The sequence below is a fragment of the Sinohyriopsis cumingii genome, unplaced genomic scaffold (assembly GCF_028554795.1).
Source record: "Sinohyriopsis cumingii isolate HCF-2022 unplaced genomic scaffold, ASM2855479v2 utg000160l, whole genome shotgun sequence".
Taxonomy (NCBI): Eukaryota; Metazoa; Mollusca; class Bivalvia; order Unionida; family Unionidae; genus Sinohyriopsis; species Sinohyriopsis cumingii.
In genome coordinates, this window is record NW_028315873.1 from 12,438,342 (window position 1) to 12,463,051 (window position 24,710).

At 37.7% G+C, this 24,710-nt stretch overlaps 1 protein-coding gene across 5 annotated transcripts in view; it reads right to left on the bottom strand.

Moving 5' to 3' along the window:
• The window catches only part of LOC149774801 (uncharacterized), a 119,252-nt gene that overhangs the window by 39,213 nt on the left and 55,329 nt on the right, over window positions 1-24,710 (bottom strand). For all 5 annotated transcript variants that reach the window (XM_089944907.1, XM_089944904.1, XM_089944905.1 and 2 more), the window contains 4 exons: window positions 21,990-22,117; window positions 13,214-13,789; window positions 10,497-10,527; window positions 7,662-7,724 (listed from right to left, as the gene is read on the bottom strand). In XM_089944907.1, the coding sequence (XP_089801033.1) occupies window positions 7,662-7,724; window positions 10,497-10,527; window positions 13,214-13,789; window positions 21,990-22,117 (798 nt within the window). The remainder of the gene's footprint in view (window positions 1-7,661; window positions 7,725-10,496; window positions 10,528-13,213; window positions 13,790-21,989; window positions 22,118-24,710) is intronic.

Below are 24,710 nucleotides of genomic sequence, written 5' to 3' on the forward strand. Positions count from 1 at the left end.
TTTTCCGCCGAGTGTACCATCGGGGGCTCCACGGAGTTTTCGTCTATAATCCTTCTAATGTTTTTGATCTTACTAGAAATCTCCCGGCGTCGTTCATAAACACGTCCGAGTTTTTTTCGTATTATTTCAACGGCAGTAAATAGTCCAATGAATGCATTTGCGTCATTGTGGTACAAGTTTTCATTAATCGTATGTTGTAATCGTTTTACAAAAAAATACTCGCGGGCCAGGGTAAAACGCCCCCGTTTCGATTGTTCGTTAATAATCTCATAATCGGATAATATTTTTTCACTGTCGAGACCATCAGATAATTCAATTCCTTGATTTTTTAATTTTGAAATCTCGGCTAATATATTATTGATGTCTTCGATATTCATTATTCTTATAGAACATCTTGTTTTTAAATAAAAAAAAATGAAAAACCCGTGTATCAATCCCGAGGTGTTTAATAATTCGTTTTCTTCCGGAATGGACAATTTATTGTCAGCGCCATAGGCGCCGGCGACTTCGTCAGCGCCATAGGCGCCGGTGACTTCGTATCTACATATGAAAATCGAATTATATGCCCGGTCTTTTTTGAGATTGCTGTTTGATATACTCGTTCTGCTACTTTTCGTATTGAGGCGATACAAATGTCAAAGTATCTACTGGCTTCATTCATCGACTGAAATATTTTTTCCTCGTGAGTTGTTGTATCAAATGACTTTACGGATTTTGCTTTCTTTGGGTATTTACCGGTTTGGCCTTTTTTGGTATTTTGACTCTGAGAGATGGCTTGCAAGTTTATAAGAGAATTATCAGTCTTATTATTATTAATATGATCAATCACAAGTCCATTTTCGATTAATCCGTTAAATGCTTCAAATACCACCCTGTGAACATGGTACTTCTTCTTTCCGGCACCAAACATCAGATACCCCTGATTACTTACGGTACCAACCGGCTTCTTCAGTTTGCGGTTTCTAACAATGCCGTCGCGAGATGCCTCGTAATTGACGAGCACAGGATGCGGCTGAAATTCTTGGTCCATTTGTATAATAATACTACTTGTCTAATTTATTATTTGGTTTAATTATGAATCTTTCAACGTAGTCTTGGGGGGTTTTGATGACGAAGTCAGCGGTGGGGTCAATGACGGCGTTTTTAATTCGCTTGTCATAATAGCGTTTTAGTTCCCTGTATCGCTTTCCGCCACAATTAATACACAACTGCGATTTTCCTCTTACACCGACGTGGCAAACCAAGCACGGGAGGGGGCCAAGAGAACCATTACGAACGCTTTGTAAATGATATCCGCAGAATTCACCTCTACATGATTTATTGCACGGGGTTGTCGACCCAATCATCAACCATTTGCAGTGATTCATTATACTATATTCTTTCATTTAAATACTTGTTTTAATTATATGGATGAGTTCGAGAGATTGGCAGCAATTAAGCCCCGGAAAAATATTAAGTTCAATCTCGATAGAGTCCTCAAGGACACACCAAAAGCGTTAATAAACGATAGAACCCTGTTGAGTAAAGTACGCGATTGTATCGATGAATTCAAGCGTGATGGCGCATCTCATAGTTGGTCAACATTTCGAATTGATGGCGTTGTTGATGCTACCATGAACGACAACCGCGCAGCAACGATAATATCACAACTTGACGGTAAAAGGTATTTCTTCAGAGTAAAATTCATTGTCCGGGTGGAATCAGGTAATTGGATCATACGTGATAAATTTGAACCAGTTCTCAGCGACAAGAAAACAGTCATTGTCAGCCGCGACTCCAAGCCGGGGTTGTTAACCGGAATTGACAGACCATACTATGAACGAGCGTATCCTGAAACAGCAGTTGTTTATGGAATATACCCGTTAAATAAGAAACCTGATATCGGAAAACTGAAACCAATGAAACAGTCAACGGGGATAAATTGTGTAGCAGAACGAGTAATAGAGCATTTTACAAATGCGTGTCAAGGAAACAAATTGACTGATTTACGACGTAGCAAAATCAACCAGTGGGAACTAACCGTAAAAGAGCGTGGAGCAACCATCAGCGACATAGCGAGATTAGAAACGTCGTTGAGATTTCCAATAACCGTTACAACGATAACCGGTGAAGTATTATACGAATCAAAGTACAAATCAAATGGGGCTCCAATCAAAATTATTGATCATAACGAACACGCATGGACGCCCGCGATCACAATATTTCCACGGGATAGAACAGTAAAGTATATACCCGAAGAATTCCTGGGAGAACAATTCCTGGGAGAAGAATTCTCCCGGGATGGTTTTCTCGCGGAGAGGAAACTATTTGATGCTATTGCTTACTTGTGTAAAAATGACCCTGTATCAGTGTGGTTACTTCGCAGCGCTGAAAACGATGCGGATACCTTTGATCAGTTTGTAAGACCAAACGGTGAATTATATCGCACTGAAGCATTTCACAACAGGATGAAACAAACCGCCATGGAATTTGAGGAGCATGATGAACAACTGCTAACAAATTGTTTTACGATTCCATCGGTTGTAGCTCATGTTGCAGCAAGGAAAAATGCGTGGAGACCAACGCGCAAGGAATTTCTGCCGGATGTACAATCCAGTTGTTTGGAGTATTATCACGGTGGATTATGGAACACTGAATACAACCGCGACGCTATGATCTCGGTTGATATGGTTGCCTGTTATCCAGCGAGTTTTCTCGGGTATGGATCCGCCGCTAAGTACTTTAGACGATTTGGACACCCCAGACATGAAATGACTCGTGTTGCTATTAATGGACCACTGCCTGATTTTGATTTAACCGGATTCGCTCGCATAGTATCATTTGAATTCGCGGCAGGACTCCATCGCTGTTGTTATATTTGGATCGGTAGACACATGGCTGAAAAGAAGTGGCTGCCAATAGCGCTGCTACGGTATATGATTGATTGTAGCATGCTTGTATCGTTGATTGTCAGTGACGCGATTATATCATACCGGGCGCAGACTGAAGTCTGGTTACCAGAACCGGAGCGTCTAGATAGCATAATTGACGAGTCCAGAAAACACATTGATGCCGACGAGGAATATATCATCGAATGGTCCAGGAGGATATTCAACCAACGAAACCGCGAGGCAAAAGATCTCGGTAGAAGAATAATTGGTAAGTTCACACAAGGTGGAAAAAACCACGACTACAAACGATATTGCTCACGGCTGATTATAGATGACGCAGAATATGATTTCGTAATCAAGGACGCAGTGGCCAAAAATAGATACGTGAACTGCAAAACAGCTTTCTTGTCCAATGGAACAAAGTTGGGCACAGTTGTTACTTACAGCGATGGAGACAGCCCGGCATATCCACATTTGAGGGCGTCTATGCTGGGTTACGCCGCTATCAATTTATTCTCGATGATAAATAGATTTCCCGACACCGCGGTTAGAGTAGCCGTTGATTCGTTTTATATAGACGTAGCGTATAAGGGAAACTTAGCCGAGTTTACTAGTCCGGACGAGAGTTGGGGTACATGGAGAATTAAAAATGAAATACGACGCGATTATTCCCCGTCAGCAGATGTCACCGTTGAGAACGACTACTTACGCGGTGATAAATTGTCAGAATGGTCTAATGCACCACCGTGTTCTGATCCAATTTGTAGACACAAAACAGTTTATTTAAGCGGCTGTGGCGGGTCAGGAAAGACGACTCGGGCAATTGAATTATTTCGAACGCGGGCAAGTATAATCGTGCTTACACCGACCCATAGACTAGCGCGAGAAATAAAACAACGAAATGTTGACGCCGTTACTTATCACAGCTTTTTTCGATACAGCGGTGGTGAGTGGACTCCTGATCGAATGGGTGAAAAATTTATTCCTGGGGTTATCATTTGGGATGAGATATGTACTGTTTCGTTAGATGTTTTACAAATGTTTCTTGATTGGTTGCTGCTCGCGAATACAGCGGTGATCATGTGTGGCGACCATGGTCAACCACCACCATTTGTCGGCGAGGGTCCACATGATTGGTTAAAGGGTTTTGTGGACTATTATGAAGAAACCGATACTGATTACCGAGCACTTGATGAACAACTGCGCGGGGTTAAAAAATTAATCAGATTACAGCCGGATAGAATTCAGTGTGAAATAATCCGCGAGGTGATTCCGGAAACGCCGTTAAATGAATTCTGGGAAACATGGAGACCAAACGATTTGATTGTAGCGAGTAGAAAGATAGTCAGAGACACACTTCAGCGGAAGTTGTTTACGTTGCATAAGGAAAAGTTTCCAACGCGTCCAGTGCCATTATGTTATAGACCCGCGGACACACGGCGGCAGAACATTGAAGTTGAAATTCCAGGCCTGACAGCGTCAGGGACAGAAAAACAAATTCTCGTGCTGAATGATATCGTGCTCGTTGATATCAGCGTCGTCGAGGACGCGCTACGTGCTGATAAATCCCCGTGGACGCTAGGATACGCAACAACAATACATTCCTCGCAGGGACTAACCATCACGGACACAATTGTTTGGATGGTTGATAATCGCATCGAATGGTCGAATCTAGTCTATCTTGCAGTGTCCAGAGTACGAAGGATAAATCAGCTTCGAAGAATTGTTATTGACGGAGTCACTGACGAAGCCGGCGACAAAGTCACCATCGATGCAAGCGTCATTGATAGAAAACTCTCGGGTTACCGCCAACAGGATAAAAAAAAACAGCGGCGTTTTGATATTGATGCCGAATTAATAATCTCGCTACGACAACAACAGAATAATCACTGCGCGAGTTGCAATTGTATAATGAGTTGGCGTTATTCGGATAAAGACACTCGCCAATTTACCGTGGATAGGATCGATAACAGTCTCGGTCATGTCAAAAACAATGTGAGGTTGACCTGTCTTGAGTGCAATAGACGCAACGGCGCTAGTTAAGACCACGTGGTGGCAATTGAGTATCGTTAGGTATCACTTGTAGTTGCTCGCGTGTAAATCCACGCTGAGGAGCAGTTGAATCCAGTCTATAGATCGGTGGTCTACCAGTTGATCGTGTTATCGTTGATATGTTATGTGTGGTAACACTCCAAATAGGATCAGTAGCTCTTTTTTTACCGCCTTCAAGCTCTCCTGGTTCATACAGATATCTAACAGTGACATCGCCGAGAATCGGCTTGGAAACGCTATTTATTTTTGATTTTCCGGGTATATACTCGTATTTAATCGCGTCGCTGGGCTTCATGTTGATTGCTCGGGTAATCTCATTATTTAACGCGGCAATTACACCTGGCAACCTTTTAACCCATTCACGAGATCGTTTTTCTTGGATGAATTCCTTCGCGTATTGATATCCAAATAACCGTTCAGAAAGAGTCCGATTGAATCGTTCAACAATTGCCTGATCACGATGTAGCGCAGTATGACCTCGTCGTATCGCGACGCTATGATGTTTCAGCGTTGATAAAACAGCGCCGCGAAATTCACTACCGGGATCAACTTGTAATAGATTTGGCCAGCGCAGAGGGCCTCTTCGATAAATTCTTTCAAACGCAGCGGCTACTTCAGTTGCCGACTTTGTTTTTAACGGCTCCGCTTGTTTGTATCGACTCGCAACATCAACTACGGTTAGCGCGTATTTGTAACCGTTGTCATGCGGCAGAAATAGTATATCAGCCTGATGAACTTCATTAGGTACGCTGACATCAAAGCGCGAGAAGTTGATTTGTTTAGGCGGTGGTAGATAGATTTGCCATATAGCCTGTTTGGATAACCAATTAGCCGCAGTGGTCTTTGTTACCTTTGCAGCGCTTGCAAGCTTACCAATTGCGGCCTTCCCCTTCCAGTATCCTCTCGGAGAATAATAGATGGAATCCATGTTGTTATTATAAACGCTATCGTTTTCAATTACCAGCGCGAGAAGCTCCGCTTCCAATCATTAATTTACCTTTCATAGCCGATTTTACCAACCATGAGGCCAATTTTTCTTTGAAGGATTTATCAGGAATAGCATTTAGCGCGTGAATTAATTTTACATCCGCGATATGACGCTGTTGCAGATCGCTACTTTTGTAGTAAGCAACATCATGAGCATGACACGCCTTATCGATAGCGTTTATTGGATACTCACCGGGTTTGGGCTGATTTTGATCATCGAGTCTAATATCTAATCGTGTTCCGGGGCCACAGTAGCTATATCCTGGGAGGTGTTTTTCTCCTGGATACTTTGCCCACGGTGTTCCGGGGAGTTTTGCCAATTTGGCTGCAATATCACCTCCTCGCTTTTTTTTAAAACATCCCCGGGTTTAATAGAAATAAATCTAAATTTCTTTGTACCGCATTGTACACACTTACCAGTAAGCGCCGATCTGTTATTTCTTGTTGTAGCGGTTGTCATATCATTTGTGCCAGTACGCACTCTACACTTCACACAATATAGATCCATAATTTATGTATAAAAATATGAATATAATTGATTTTTCGGCGACTAAAACAAGAGAACCAGTTAAGCATGTTGCAGCGTTACCAAACTCGATCCGGATGATTATCATCGGACCATCTGGATCCGGCAAGACGCAATTGTTACTCAATTTAATAATGAGATGGATGAAGTGGGATAAGTTGTATTTGGTTGCTCCTAGCGTGGATGATCAACGATGCTACGAGGTGTTGAAAGATTTCAACGAGAATGCATCAGCGATCGCTAAAAAAAATGTCATCGAGTTTATTACAGATATCAATGATGCACCGGGTATTGATGATATTGATGGCGACGTTAACAATCTAGTCGTGTACGATGATGTTATGTTAGATAATCAAAAAAACCCAGCTAGGATATTTTCCAGAGGCAGGCATAAAAACACTGACGTGATATATGTCACTCAACGATACACTCAGATTCCAAAAGTAATTAGAGACAACTGTAATATTCATGCTGTGTTCAACGGCGTTGATACACACACGCTACGAAATATTTGGCAGACATGGTGCGGCGGTGACATGGACTTTAATGTTTTTCGAAACTTTTTTAGTCATGCTCAGTCGACCCCACATGGATTCGTAACGATAAATTTACATGATCCTCGGACACGATATCGTATCGGACTTGACCAAATATTCGGTTAGTTGTAAATAATTTTCATTGTAAATAACTTCTTAGCAGCAGAGGGGGCGATGACATCGACGCGGGACGCCCGATGATTACCACGGGAAAACACCAACGAGATGTTGTGGCGAAATATAGCGTTTTCGAGTAAAAAACGCTAAGGCTCCATTTGCCAAACGGAGACTTTATTTTTTTTTTGTTCGAAAAGTGAGATTTCGAAGGAAGGCTCTATTTGTCGTTTTAAAGCCTCAATCAAATTTTGTCTAAAAAGTTGTCGGATTCGCCCCCTCTGCTGCTCAACATATAACCATATATGGATACAAAACCATACCATAAAACCAGATGCATGATGGACAGCACATAACCATATATGGATACAAAACCATACCATAAAACCAGATGCATGATGGACAGCACATAACCATATATGGATACAGAACAATACCATAAAGCCAGATGCATGATGGACAGCACATGACCATATATGGATACAGAACCATAAAGCCATATATGCTAACTATCAGTACAGTATTTAATTCATACAGGAAGAAGACAATTGATACTTTTTGACTGATAAGGTTTACCTGGAATTTTCAATGTTCTAGCTCTCACATCTTGGACTTGAGGCAGGATCAGGTCTTGTTTAGCTGAATAAGAAAATGGTGTCTTAAAGAAAAATAGATTTATTTATTGCTACAACAAGCTAGTCATCTATTACCTTAAGAAAGCAATGTCTTAAACAATGAGATATATCTATCCATGCATGCTAGTCAACTATTGATGAATGTGCTGCATTAATACACACAAAGAGATATCTATCAATAAAACAAGCTAGTCAGCTATAACTTAAAGAAACATATATCTTACACACGAAAAGATCTCACATTACAACAGGCTACTCAGTTATCTATTGAGCTTAAAAGTGCAACTTATATTGAAGATTTAACAAACAAATTTAGAGACATTTTGTAAAATGGCTACTGTGATGAGGTCATCAAAAGTATACAATGGTGAAATTGGCTTCGGCTCTTGTGATAGAAATGTAGAGTTACTACTCAGACATTAAAGAGTGGAAAGGACAGTTTGATGGAAAACTTAAAATATTGACACTTCACCAAGCTGATGAATATGAAACCCCCAATAAAGTACACAAGTCATGTTTGAACAATAATACATAAATATACTAAGTTTCTTCACTAAAGCTGAAGGAGAGTGTTTGACACTATAGAATGGAAATAAAAGGGTGATGGAAAACAAATTACTAAAATCACCATAAAGATAGGACACTAATGTAGGGTACAACACTAAATGACAACATAGAAATATACAAACCTTAACTACATAATCTTTAACAGACTGACCAGTCCTAACAATAACCTCTTAATGCTGAGCACATAGCAAAGGCAGCTGTTAGTACCATTTTTGGAAGTCTTTGGTATGACTTGGCCAGGGCTCATTTGGTCTAGAAATTCTCTGTCAGTAGCATGTTTTCTATTGAAATTTCATCTGCTGATTGCAATTGTTATACCAATAACTATTTCAAAGTTAGTCTCTTAGTTTAATAACATATACTTAAAAGCCCCTTATGATATAATAAATTTAGTAAAATTTGCACAAATTGTGTTGGGTGATTATGAGAAGCTTTTTAAAGCGTTGTTCAATTTTAATAACGATGGCCATATTTGACAGCTCTGTATACGTAATTTATGCATAAAGCTGTTGATACTAGATTATTTTCTGACAAACATAGTCAATTTCTGTTGAACAGTTTCTGAGAACAAATCCTTTTAAGCTGTTACTTCTGTTTAGCAACAATGACTTGTGATCATTTCTAGAAATGTGAAAACCCTTAATGTTGGGGTGCTTTCTGCAAGAGTTAGCGTAATTATGTTGCTCAGTTCTTCAAATGTCATTTACATGTTTTTCTATTGAATTAAATGTGGTCATATCGTATGGATGGACATCACGAGCACAAAATTCAAGCCCATTACACAAGGGTCTTACGACAGATTTGTAAAATTCTCTTGAGAAATAATTGTGAATCAACTGATTAAAGTTTTTGGGCTGTTTTTGTTTTCAGTCATATTGTTGTTGTTGTTGTTGGGTTTAATGCCATTTTTCAGCACAAGATCGGTTATACATGGCAGCCAGTATTAATGTTGGAGAAAGAACCAGGGAAAACCCCGGAAAGAAAAACCGAGCCACAAGAAGCTACTGGCAAGCTTTCTTACATACCCACATTGGCCGAACCTGAGATTCGAACCCACACAGACAGAGGTGAGATGGGAGTGATCTGTAACGGTCAGCACTTTAGACCACTTGGCCGCTCGGGGCCCCATTTTCAGTCATGTGGTTTAATTTTAGTGCTATTTAATGTCAGTTGTACACACTGAAAGTCCTCTGTTCCTGGATCCCTGAGTTATATTTAGTATGTCCAATTGTATTTGGTAGCTTTCTGATAAAATCTTACTTAATGGTCTTCTTAATTTTAATAAATGCCATACTGTTTGAAGGTATAAGGTCTTCCTGCCAGGATGCTTTGTATTAAGGATGAGCAAACTATGTCAAGAACTCCAATGTTACAAACTGTAATTCCAAGTCTGATATAAATTGGATCAGAAGTATTACTTCTAGGGTTCTAAATGACTTTAAGCCTAATTATCTCCCTGGCACATTTTTATCACGCAGATTAAGCAATAAGGAAGATACAATATAATATGACACAAAATAAATCTGGGAACCACAGCTCTGATAATTACCCTATTGGAAACATTTATAAATGGTCGTTACCAGTTTGAATCATAACAAAAGTGAGTTACATTTATCTATCAGAAGGTAAGGAAATAATCATTGGAGGAAACATTAATTTCTAATGATAAATTCCATTTTATTTATCTAATATGGCTATCACAAGAAATATTTTTATTAGAGAGAACAATGCTACAATGAGAAAATATTATTCTCTACTAACCCCTAAAAGTCATTGTTCCTTCTGTGCTTTCATAAGTTTTCCTCTTTGATAAAAGCAAAAGCTTTTCTTAAGGACACTTAGGCTTAATGCTTCAACATCCATAAATTTAGAGGTCTCTTTCAATTTCCTAATCTACACTGCATCGTCTTGCTTGTCTATCTAATGTGCAAGGTACAGAGATGGCTCTTTCAATTTCCTCATCTACACTGCATCCTCTTACTTGTCTATCTAATGTGCAACGTATGGAGAATGCTCTCTTTCAAAACCACCGAGAATTATATATATATATATATATACTGAAGACCTACCAAATGAATATTAATTTATCTATTCCTGGGACAAGAAGACCTGCCTAAAGAATACTGCCTTATCCATTCCTGGGACACTAAAATACAGAGTAAGACTTCTGCTAAGGAGACTGAAACATCTTACACTTTCTTTTGCTTACCTGTATTTCCTCCTTTTCCTCCTGGATTCCCCTGCAGCACAGAAAGTGTATCATGAGAAAAAATTAACTAATAAAAAGATTAGATGCATCTTTCATATTTGTTGCCAATGGACTATATGTTAATTTAGTATGTGATTGCTTAATTTTGTGAATTCTATGCTTAGTATGTGATGATTATTTGTGTAGACTGTATTCCGATTTATCATGTAATGCGTATTTATGTGGACTGTATTCTGATTTATCATGTAATGCATATTTATGTGGACTGTATTATGATTTATTATGTAATGCGTATTTATGTGGACTGTATTCTGATTTATTATGTACTGCTTACTTATGTGGACTGTATTCTGATTATTATATAATTCTTATTTATGTTGACCGTATTCTGATTTATTATGTAATGCTTATTTATATGGAATACAAGACATTGATAGTTATGGGGATGAAACCACTAATTTATTTCCATAGACATCTTTTTCTGGGAAAACAAAACTATTTTCTGAACTACCTGTCCCAGTACAAATTGTTATAACCATATGTTCTGAAACTAAGTAAAAATAAGAGCACAAACCATGAAGATGAATGAAATCCTGAATAGTCCTAAAATGTTATATCAAGTCAAAATGTATTGAGTTTTCCAAATGAGTTCCAGTAGTATTCTAAATAGTGTGCACTACTGTAATGATGTACCAATATATGTACTGATGCATCACAGCGATATAATCCTAAAATGTCTTTAAATGAATTAAATTAATTCTAAAATAACCTTAATTCCAAGTGATCTGAGCACTATGTAATTCCTATAAATGATTGATTTAATGAAATGAATCCCTCAAGCAAACACATCTAAACATTTTCTAAGACTGATACTAATACTAGGCATGCTTAAAGTTTAAGCAGGCAACACAAATGGACAATACACATTCATCCTAGAATGGCAAGAAGCTGTAAACAATGTCACATGCTTTACACTAACCAATCAGGAATTAAGTCACCTTGACATTTCAGGAACTCATGTCCTGAAGTTAGATCACATGATGTTTACTTAATAAGGGTACAAATCAACCCTGAGTCAATGAATGAATCCACATATTATGATCACAATAATAACCACTCATAACAGTCTCTGAAAATTAAGCAAAAGTTTGTTTATATGAATGAACTTCCAAAAACATGGTAGTGGATGTTTGCAATGCCCCACGTAATGAGAGACATAATAACTGACATATTCATGTGGTTTGGTGCCAATCCCTGTACCAAGGGTACATCACTCTGCCCGACCTTTGGCTAAATGTTTTTAGCCTGGGAGGGCTGGAGGTAGCAGTAGTTCTCCTAAAGTATTGGGTAATGTATTTAAAGAAGTGGCAGTGGTCTTGGAAACAATCATGCGTATTTGGATGCAATTTATTTTACATGGGACGCAGAAAGTCACTTATACAGGAGTCCTCCGTGCGCATACATTTGCCAGATGACAAATTCAAGGGCTTGCCAGTCCTGCTTCAACCATCTGCTGAGGTTGAAAATGTGTTAATCAAATGATCATTTTATCTGTGATTATATTTACAATGAGAGAATTCAGTAACTGGAAGATCCCCAGATGTACGTTGTCAGAGTACTAGAAGTTGCTAGAACTGATATTTCATATAGAACACTATGTGTGATGTTTAGCTTTGAGAATGGAGTAAGACGTTTCCTTTGCCTGACATAATTCACTCTAACTTTAATGGACAAACAAGATTTATATGTCACTGGTGTAAAGAAGTTAGAAAATTAAACTCAAAGGCAACCACTGGTTCTACTCATCTGGAAATTTAGCCACTTCAGGTATGCCCAATACGCTTCTGGGAAGGAAATGCAACTTTTGCTGGAGGGATTCCTGTTTTTTTTCCAAAGTAGGAGTCCTGCACTCCTAGTTTTAAAATCCTAGCGAGACCTCCAAGTCTATGTTTTTATATAATGTGGTTGTGATCATGTGAGCATTTGCACATAGGTGTATGTGTATGGCAGTGATGATTGACAATATTAACTCTACCAACTATTCATTTTTGTATGTGTATTAAATGTTTAAACGAGACAGAAAAAATACTTTAAGATTTGAATTTCCATTCATTTTCTGAGGGTTTAAATAATAATGGCTTTATTGTCAGTTGGACGACATCACCATTTTGGTCACTGGCACCTCATGGGACCACAGAACACATTTTGAGTATGAAAAAAAAAACCAACATATTTTGGTATGGGATTAAGGCAAGTATGTGTCAAAACAGTTATCCATTCAAGAAGATTAGTGACAACAAGCTTTTGTAAGCTCACTGTATTAACACAAGTCAAATCATAACCAGGTTCATTATCTCACCAGCCAGGATATCACAAGAAGTCTTTAGATAATACTTCATATTAATATTGTTTAAAATATGGCAATATGACGAGTTTAATGTTGCTTTTTCTCCCATTTTTAAAAATCTATTATGATATCCAGTTATGAAGTGATTAATGTCTGTAAAAGTTTGGATTTTACAAGGGTATATGTTTCTCTTTAAGCAGACATAAACTCTCTTTGTGTAATTCATATTCTTATCATCTACAATGTGGTACAGCAAAACACATATATCCTACATGTCTAATATCTATTTCAACATGTATCTCTGTTTCAGTTTTAACATTTTTATACTTTTGCATTGAGGAGATCTCTAAAGGACTTCACTTGTACTCACCATATCCTCAAACCAAAACTTCAACAGTTTGCATGACTCAATCATATTGTCATGGAGTTCACAACATACTTCTGCATTCTCACTGAGCAGGGACACAGGAATCAGACTGTTGATACTTTCTCCATTGTATTCAGGACACTGTATGAAGTACTCAAACTTCAGACTCTGGCCCAGATAACCAATGATCTTGATGAGAGTGTTAGTGACAAACTCTCTGACCCCAATGCACAATTTTGAAGATGGCGTTCTGTCTTTGATGCCCATTCTTGTGACCCTCATAAATATGATGTAGTCCTTAACATGAAGGGTCAGTTTGTGATAATGGTCCAGCTGAAAAACACCACACCCACAGAAGATCAGATTCTCTAGTGTCTCCTCTTTCTTCTTTGTGGCTATTGGCCAGTGTGCAACGCAGGCAGCAAGAAGTCTATGGAAAATGGGAGACGGCAAATATTTTCCCACGAACAGAAAACATAGGACTGAGGAGCTTTCCATCTGAGGGTGTGGTAATGGGCAGATGACCTCTCTCGGAGTTTTCTGACGGAGCATGCATGGAGCAAGAAAGTAATTCTCCTCCTAAAAAGTAAAAGGATTCATTTTAATGTGAAAATTGTCAGGGAGATAAATGTTTCATTTTTAATAATAAAGCCCCATATGAGGAAACATAAATGAATCCTTTATCTCCATGAGGGCCGCAGCAGAAAACTGAAAAGCAACAACTATATAGCTATGCTAGTTCTGGTGGGTCATTCAAAATCAGCCTGTGGGCCGCATGTGGCCCACGGGTTTGACAGCACTGCTTTAGAAGGTGTGAATAGATTATTAGATCTTTTCAGTGTCTTTATAAGGTGTGTTTAGATTATTAGATCTTTTCAGCGTCTTTATAAGGGGTGTATAGATTATTTGATCTTTTCAGTGTCTTTATAAGGATTGTACATTTATTAGATCTTTTCAGTGTCTTTATATGGTGTGTATATATTATTAGATCATACCAGTGTCTTAGAAGGTGTGTATATATTATTAGATCTTTTCAGTGTCTTTAGAAGGTGTGAATAGATTATTTGATTTTTTCAATGTCTTTATAAGGATTGTACATTTATTAGATCTTTTCTTTTGTCTTTATAAGGTGTGTATAGATTATTTGATCTTTTCAGTGTCTTCAGAAGGTGTGTATAGATTATTAGATCCTTTCAATGTCTTTATAAGGTGTGTACATATTATTAGATCTTTTCAGTATCTTTAGAACAGTGCTGTCCAAACTTTTTGACACCATGGGCCACTGAAAAATGTTTTTTCTTGAAGTTGAGGGCTGCAGCAGAAAACTGAAAAGCAAGAACTATATAGCTACGCAAGTTCTGGTGGGTCATTCAAAATCAGCCTGCGGGCCGCATGTGGCCCACGGGTTGGACAGCACTGCTTTAGAAGGTGTGTATAGATTATTAGATCTTTTCAGTGTCTTAATAAAGTGTGTATAGATTATTAGATCTTTTCAGTGTCTTTAGAAGGTGTGTATAGATTATTAGCTTATTTCAATGTCTTTATAACGTGTGCACATATTATTAGATCTTGCCAGTGTCTTTAGAAGGTGTTTACATGTTATTAGATCTTTTCAGTGTCTTTATAAGGTGTGCACAGATTATTAGATCTTTTCAGTGTCTTTAGAAGGCATCTATAGATTTTCTGATCTTTTCAGTGTCATTATAAGGCTTGTTCATTTATTAGATCTTTGCATGTGTCTTTAAAAGGTGTGTATTGATTATTAATTCTTTTCAGTATCTTTATAAGGTGTGTACATATTATTAGATCATATCAGTATCTTTAGAAGTTGTGTATAGATTATTAGATCTTTTCAGTGTCCTTAGAAGGTGTCTATAGATTATTTGATTCTATCAATGTCTTTAGAAGGTGTGTATAGATTACTGGATATATTCCAAGTATGACTGAAATTAGATCATAACTGTGGGTTCCAGATTTAGTGGTAGCAAGCAGCTGTTGACAACCAGATGACACAATGAATGACAGGTGTAGACCAATATTATGAACTGAAGGTGTACAAATGATATTCATAACAAGCAAATTTTGACAGGCAGATGACACACAATGAGTGAAAGATGTAGAGTCATAATATAAAGTCACACGGGTACAAAGTAAAAATTATAATTTAATTGATTAAATGTAGTTTAAGTAATACACAGTGCATCCTTCTCTGGCCCCTTGCTGGGACTATCTTTGTCTACTATGGTTTCTCTGCCCAGACATGATGTCATTGCAGCTAATATATGTTAACAATCTAGTAACTAAACTTAGATACGTTGTCATGTTGAACCAATCAGATGATTGTGTCAGGGCATCAGTCATACAGCCTGTAGAGATAAATTCCTTCATTAAGACAGCCGTTACAGTAGAGTCGACCCTCTTGTTCGCCATTAATGGCTAAATATGACTTGACACTAATGGAGAATTAGTCTCTGCCCAATATAAGACAAATATTTTCTAGACAAAGCATTCATTTCAGCTGGGGATAAAGGAAATGCTTAATTCGTTTTTTTGGGGGGGTGGGGGAATGTAGCAGCAACATTGATATAATCAGCCAATTCTCAGAACAGACAAATTCCCCCATGTGCAACCGGAACTACCTTCAATAAAGCCTAATGGATTGACAGTTATGTGGTGGTGGCATTGCAAAATATCATGGCTATGTTGGCCGAAAGTATTCACTCCTTGATTGACTCTAGGAATATTGGCACGAGGGAAGCACGGATCCATCGGACATGCTATTCTTTAGACATCCAGAGTTATTGCTGACGGATGACCGTTTTGACAACAAAGCAACACTAGGGGAAGGCAACTGCCACCCCTTCTGTCACAGTTCCAACATAATCTCAGACCCATTTGGCGTTTGAGCTAACTTCAACCAAGTTTGTTAAAAGAATAAATGGATATGCAGTGGAGTCCTTGCCGTTCATGGAGATAGTGCATCTGAATCATCGCTAACAAATTAAAGAAGGTTCACAGATTCCTCTAGCTCTCATCTTCTAGGTTTGGTCAGCATGATATCATTGTCTTTTCTACTTCTTTCTGCCATATTGTACAGTCACCTAGAATAATGGAGGCTGTTTTCACCTTGGTGGTCATAACTATGCATTGATACTGCCCGGATATGAAAAAGTGCAGGGATCTGCAACCCACCTTAAGCAGAAGAAATCACAGAACAGGTTCCGGAACTACCAATATTACAAACAGAGTGTAATTTTGTTTAATTTTACCACAAAGTGCTCTTTCCATGTTCGATGGAGGTTTCAAGTGCAGTTGAATATACTACATCAATTTAACGATAAAACTCCACAGCACGTTCCATGTTTCAAGCACCAATTTGGCACTTTTCATTTTGTATCTTTTCGCAAAACACTATGCTCTGTCTATCAAACCTTCCTATGTCATGGCTATTGGCTATGTGCACAGACTGAACATTATATCTCCCTGATCCAACCAACTCCTTTCTTATTCCAAACTTCTGCAATTGCTTCATAAACTTTTACAGCACACAGATGCCAGACTACCAACTGATAATGTATACAAAACGCCAATTCCTGTCCTGCTATGACTCAATCACAATGCCTTCCATGTGGCTCTATTTAAGTCCATATTTCAACTTGCATTTTGGGCATTCCTGTGGGTAGGGGAAATGACAACCTCCAAACTTAACTTCAGTTCTCTCAGGTTCAGATCAGTGACAATTGTTTAGTTGTCGAGTTTACTACAACACTCCAAGAGTGCCCTTTATTGCCATACGTGTCATGGCCACCCTTAAAAATAATGACAGGACCAGTGCACTATCCATGCACTATGTCAATGTTTACAACTGCTGGGTTGTCATTTGGACCCACGCTTCCTTACCAAGGAAAGGGTTTCACATAACTAAGCAGTGGAACCAATCCTTGCCCACACTGCTCTTGCTATGTGATTGTAATCCTCAATTATTCAAGACTCATAGTTTTAGGATTGGAGCAAAAATGGAGGATACTAAGCTGGCTTTATCGGACAGTCTTGTTCGGATCTTAGATAGGTGGCAGTGAGATGTTTTTAATACATCTGCCTGAGCGATAGAATTTCTAGTTTGTAATTCAGTGCTGACTTCGGTATTTCTACACGTTTTCATAGCACTTTCTACTGCCTGGTTCTGCTTTCCAATTATTCTGCTTTCAGGTTTCATGGGTGCACAGACCGATACAGCCATCCACATCATTGAGGATGTGACCATCTTACAACACATTCTTCCACTGGTGTTCTGTGACATGGAATAAACACGTTTATGGATATCGTGCGGACAGTTCAGAAGTCTCATGGGTGCACAGACCGACAGAGCCGTCCATATCATATGGCACAGAACTTCATACGGGTTCATTGCAGAGCACATCATATGGGTTCATTGAAGACGTGACTATCTTACAACACTTCGGTTTCACACTGGCATTCTGTGATATGGAGTTCAAATGTTTTTGGATCTTGTGTGCCCCTTGAATTCAGAATTCATTCTATTTTGACACAACATGTGCAGGAGTTTGAGTTTTTCTGTGTCCGATAATATTAGGTCAGTGTACAGAACTGGCTTCAAGCATTTTTTGAATTTTGGCACTTTCAGATGTTGTTTGTTCGTACTCTTTACATGAACTCTCAAATGTTTTGATTTATTTTGTCACATGCTGTCACACCCTGCGATGTGATGAGAAAATTCCACCGTATTTGGATATTAGCTGGAACTCTCCTTTGTGATCAACTGTTACTCATGGACAATGGTTGCACCTTAAGTAGAACTATCTTTATTGCTACCATTAAGGCTGTTTTGTTCAGGTTAGGTTATGATTCATATCACTATAATGGATACACCTTCCACATGGGGGCAGCTACCAGTTACCAGTGCTGCAAAGGCTGGAATTCCAGACCATCTGATCCAATCTTGGGTCGATGGTCTTCTAATATATGTTGTAGATATATTCAGGTGCACCCCAATAGTGTTATCTTTGTGTATAGGCAGATGTCACAGCATGTGCGTCATTTGTCAGCTGTGTATAGGCAGATGTCACAGCATGTGCGTCATTTGTCAGCTCACACTTGTGTTGATCAATGCACTATTCTGCTTCAATACTTGCTGATACCATCATTCAGTTTTGGAACACTTCAGAGATGTTGTATAGCTGTACATGCCAATCATTTATTTTCTCATCTTAAGCAACATTGTCTTTTCAGCTGTATCTTCAATGAGTGGACATGTGACTTCCTAACTGGTTATCTAATACATATATCTAATAATGATACATTTAGGCACATAAGGATGATCATGTGTTTCAAAACCTAGTTTATGTGCTTTCCACATTATTGCATTCAAAATCATTATTATCTTTACTTATCCTTACATTTCCTTAAACTGTGGGTCTTCGTTACCGTCACACTGTTTGATAATCACAGGGCTTCATTCACTTTGGGCCATTGCCAAGTTTCATGCATTCACAACTTTGCTTCTGACCCACAATTTGCATCAGTACTTAAATGTACTCAACTATTATGACCATATACTTCATACCCTCTTCCTACGGTGCATGTATCGGCTAATGTTTGTTATCATAACAATTCTCAGGATCAAACTTATTGATTTTTCATTATCAGTGTCCCTATATACTTCGTATCAGCCCTTTGCGGCACCACATACAGGTGTCGGACAATTTTCACAAACCTACAAACACCCCCAAGTCTGTCTTCCTGAGGTATTCTTACAGAAACAATTCAGAGCAATGTGACAGGGTATGCCCCATTATGCCAAAGATTATTAATATTTACAATAATGTTTACACTGAACCTATTTAGTGTGTATTATTTAAACTTCAATATCCATCCTTATGAAAATGTGATTTAGAGAAATTCCCCTGTAAAAACAAATCCTGTAGAAATCATTGTCCCCTATGTGATATTTCATAGTAAAAGTGGCATTGTAAAATCGGCGGGGGGGTTGGGTGGGGTGGGGGTGTGGCGGGGGGCAGTATTCATACCTTGAGTACAGTTTTGTCATAAAAGTAAAATGCATTTTTGAGTTTGAAACTATTAGCAAGAGTAATAAGAAATTCACACTGAATATCTACTCCATATTTCATAACCATCTGCATAGGTACTTATACTGTAGTGTTAAAGTTGCATTAAACACATGTCCCACAAATTAATAATCCTGTTAAACACTCATACAATAGTGTGAATGTCACATTAAACACCTGTCCCATAATGCAATAATCCTGTTAGACACTCATATAGTAGTGTGAATGTCACATTAAACACATGTCCCACAAATTAATAATCCTGTTAAACACTCATACAATAGTGTGAATGTCACATTAAACACATCCCATAAGGTAATAATCCTGTTAAACACTCATACAATAGTGTGAATGTCACATTAAACACATGTCCCACAAATTAATAATCCTGTTAAATACTCATACAATAGTGTGAATGTCACAATAAACACCTGTCCCATAAAGTAATAATCCTGTTAGACACTCATATAGTAGTGTGAATGTCACATTAAACACATGTCCCACAAATTAATAATCCTGTTAAACACTCATACAATAGTGTGAATGTCACATTAAACACATCCCATAAGGTAATAATCCTGTTAAACACTCATACAATAGTGTGAATGTCACATTAAACACATGTCCCACAAATTAATAATCCTGTTAAATACTCATACAATAGTGTGAATGTCACATTAAACACCTGTCCCATAAAGTAATAATCCTGTTAAATACTCATACAATAGTGTGAATGTCACATTAAACACCTGTCCCATAAAGTAATAATCCTGTTAGACACTCATACAGTAGTGTGAATGTCACAATAAACACCTGTCCCATAAAGTAATAATCCTGTTAAATACTCATACAGTAGTGTGAATGTCACATTAAACACGTCCCATAAGGTAATAATCCTGTTAAATACTCATACAATAGTGTGAATGTCACATTAAACACATGTCCCACAAATTAATAATCCTGTTAAATACTCATACAATAGTGTGAATGTCACAATAAACACCTGTCCCATAAAGTAATAATCCTGTTAGACACTCATACAGTAGTGTGAATGTCACATTAAACACATGTCCCACAAATTAATAATCCTGTTAAATACTCATACAATAGTGTGAATGTCACATTAAACACATGTCCCACAAATTAATAATCCTGTTAAATACTCATACAATAGTGTGAATGTCACATTAAACACGTCCCATAAGGTAATAATCCTGTTAGACACTCATACAGTAGTGTGAATGTCACAATAAACACCTGTCCCATAAAGTAATAATCCTGTTAGACACTCATACAGTAGTGTGAATGTCACAATAAACACCTGTCCCATAAAGTAATAATCCTGTTAGACACTCATACAGTAGTGTGAATGTCACATTAAACACATGTCCCATAAAGTAATAATCCTGTTAAATACTCATACAATAGTGTGAATGTCACAATAAACACCTGTCCCATAAAGTAATAATCCTGTTAGACACTCATACAGTAGTGTGAATGTCACATGGGTGGATGGAAGTATATATGTATGTAAGTATGTAGTAGGTAGGTGGGTAGGTAGGTAGGTATGTGTGCCAGGCCTGAAAATTTGGTTTTTAACTCACTAGTCCAGGACCAGTTAGACCCAAGATTGTCAGGTCCACAAAAGCCAAGTACCAGTCTAGCAGCTATGTCTGACAAGTAAATATTTACTACAGTTTCTTAACATAAATGACAGGCAAAAAGAAAACATGATTACAAGCTCAAAATGCGGACAAATACTTTACAGCTCATTCAAAAACATAATTATCAATCTTGACATTTTAGAATTTTAAAATGGCTTGATCATGTCTTTGTGTGACATATCACATGTGTAGCTATTTTTAGGATTAGGTAATCACTCAAAATTTGAAGTTCATGATCAGCCTTAATCTTCTGTTCTATAACCTTAAATCTGAACAAGTTTATGATATTTGTTACATTTAAATATCAACAGAAGGTATAGTGGGAACAACACTGGAGGGTCCTATCTTCAAGATCAAGTGTAGGATCATGACTAAGTATTTAACATTTGCATCACACTTTCCCATTAGCATCCTAACCCTTAAGCCATTTGAGATAAGGGATGAATCTTTATCTAATTATGCACTATCACTAGATAATGTGTTGCACTACTTATGCACTATCACTAGACAATGTGTTGCACTAATTATGCACTATCACTAGACAATGTGTCGCACACCACAATATGCTTCCTAGATATGTCACACACTTTTCAATTACGTAAAAGCAAACCAGGTTCACATCTAAGACACAAACAGCTTTAAAGTTATGAAGCAGAAACAAAAGAATGACAGATGGAAGGAGGAATACTATGTCCCCAAAGTTTCTTGAACTCAGGGAAGACAATAGTTATTGATGCCAAAAGAAACTTATTTGTCATGTAAGGACCAGAATACAGTTACAGTTCAATTTGGAAATGTGAAAACTGAACTTCAGTAAGCCTTTATTAATATTCTGTTCTTTCATACCAAATCTGATTTGACATAATAAAGTACAGACAAGTTTTCCTTTAGTCTCCATCAGTTTTATGATATATGGAGAGAGGGAATGGAACAGCCACTGTCCATAAACATGCTATATGTCTACTCAACAGAACGTGTTTTATGCAAAACCAAATGCAATACTAAAATTTCAGCTTTGTATTAACAGACCTTGAACTCCTTTCCATCTTCATTGTAGGATCTTGTCTTGGCAATTATGTTCAATTGTTCCATGATAAGCAACAGGTGATCCTTATTGTCATGGAAGTCTGGATTTTTCTCCTTCATCCAGATGGCATCTAAAATAACAATCAGGAAATATATAATATTTACAGTCAAACTTCATTAACTCAAACAACAATCACTCAATCACAAGTCATCACATCAAATACTCACTCTGACCTGTGTGAAAGAGCCACAGATTCTAGCTAACATGCTGGACTGAAATCAGAGTCTTTAAATTTCTCTGTGATTTTAAACTTATTTATGAGTGAAAAGTACACTGAGACTTTATCTACCAACCACAATGGCACAAGTGCAAGACTTCAACCCATGTGCTCACATGCTGGACATGTGCTCCATGGATAAAATAAGGAGAGGAAATATTCAACATTGTGTATTATAAACATGAACATGCATGGTTGAAGTGACTTTGTTTCACCTTTTTCCCCCGAACATCTGACCACCACTAAACTGTCCCACATTTTCAGGACATCACTAAATGAAGATGGTCCTGCCAAGGATGGAATGTGATGAGGCTTTCATTTCCAAGAATTTGATATGATGGGTTCACTTTTGTTGTGTCTACTTGGCACTGACCATCTTGAAATCTGATAGAAATTGGGCTCTCTAACCTGATGAGCATGCCTGTAGGCTTGAGACCTTTGGTTGTAAGGCTTCAAAGGAAATCCACATTGTTAACCATTCTCTATTTAGTAACAGAATTAGGACACGCCTGATTTTCATTGAGATATTACTCTGCTGATCTAATCAACAAGAAATTGGACACCCTGAGAAAAGTGCCAACTGCATGATTTGCTACCATACTGAAGAGACCAAAGGGTTTTAGGAATTCCCTCACCACAATATTGGTTAAGAAGCTCTCTCTAATGCTCAAACAATATTTTTGATTCATCTGGGAGGAAAACAGATTAGACTGATACTGGTTAGCAACTCAATACCAGATGAATGAAATGTTGTGAAGGAACAATCGCTGACTTGTCCACATTGATTATCCACCACAAATGTTGAATGGGACAGAGAATGTTGTACAATCGTGAAATGAAAATTCAACTTACAAAATGTCAAGTTCTTCAAGAAATGTAAAATACAAAACACATTACCAAATCATAAAGTTCCTTCATATGTTGAACACTGTAGTAACGATTGCATGTAGGTTGGAGATCGAAAAAACTTATCATAAAGTGCGTCATAGTGAAGGGTTAATTGTAAGAAATGCACCCTTTTAATATGCAAGAGTGGGTTATCACAAATTCTTTTTATAGCAATGACTACTTTGTCCCTGTGGGTATTTCTGTAGGAAGGTGGCTATTTGCCTAAGGAAGGTTGGAAAACATAGAGCTTGTTATTAACAGCATCATTCCATTATTCGTGCCACTTTCTAAAGCAATAAGCATCCTTTATACCAGGTTTTATGTCAGTGTATGATATTTTAAAATCAGATTGTTGTACAGATAGGGCTATTGTAGCCATGCAGTGTGCTTTTTCATTACCTTTACCACCATAGGTAAGCAGCTATGTCTGTTTGATGAAAATGTTGGTCAGTAGTGGGTTTCCCAACTTCTTATTATGTTGTGAATTAAGCAATGATAGTGAATTGGGAAAAATGACAGCATTTAAAATATGTCTGCGTTTGATATATTTTGGGGGCAAGTTATACTTCCCTGATTTATGCTGATAATAGTGATGATCCCCTGATATCCTCTAATTATGTCTGCAGCAATCTTTTCCTTCAAGCTGTTGATGAAATTTCTTGAGAAGTTCTTAAATTTACAGAGAAGTTCCTTATGAGATTTATGACAATTGAAGGAATCTGACTTTTCCCATTCATGACGTGTAATGGAAGGCAGGGAGGTGTTACAGAAAGAAACAACTTCTGGATTTTTGAAAGGTCAAATTTTGTGCTGTTAAGACAGAAGATATTCTATTGCCAAAGATAGGTAGGACATTTGGTTTATTTTCTTTCATAAAATGTTTTGCATTTGGGTTGGAAAACATGTGCAAAAGCTGAGTTTAAATGTCTGGCATACCTTAAAATGAATGTGTCACTGAGCAAGTCATATTACTTGATTGTAAATTGAATCGAGGATCTTGAAGTATCATTTTCTGGGTGAACTGTAAACAATACAACCATAATCCAGCTTGATCTAAAAATGGTTCTATCCAGGTTAACAACAGCCTTTCTATCAGCACCACAGATAGAGTGTGCTATTACTTTGGGTTGGACAAAAACGTTCAAGCAATTATCTGTCAGTTCTCAAAGTGTGGAATGATGATGATTTTTCTATCAAGGACAATGCTGAACAACTATATTTTTACAGCTACTGATACAGGTGTTGTGACCAGTATTAGTTTAGGATCATCCTACCATTTTCATAGCTGACAGAAATGCGCACATATTGATTTTCATTTTGAGAATTTTAATCGAGGATTTTGAAGTATCATTTTATGGGTGAACCATAAACAATACAACCATAATCCAGCTTGATGTAAAAACGGTTCTATTCAGGTTAAGAACAGCTTTCTATCAGCACCACAGACAGAGTGTGCTATTACATTGGTTTCAACAAAAACGTTCAAGCATTTAGCTGTCAGTTCTCAAAGTGTGGAATGACGAGGAGTTTTCTGTCATGTACAATACTGAACAACTAC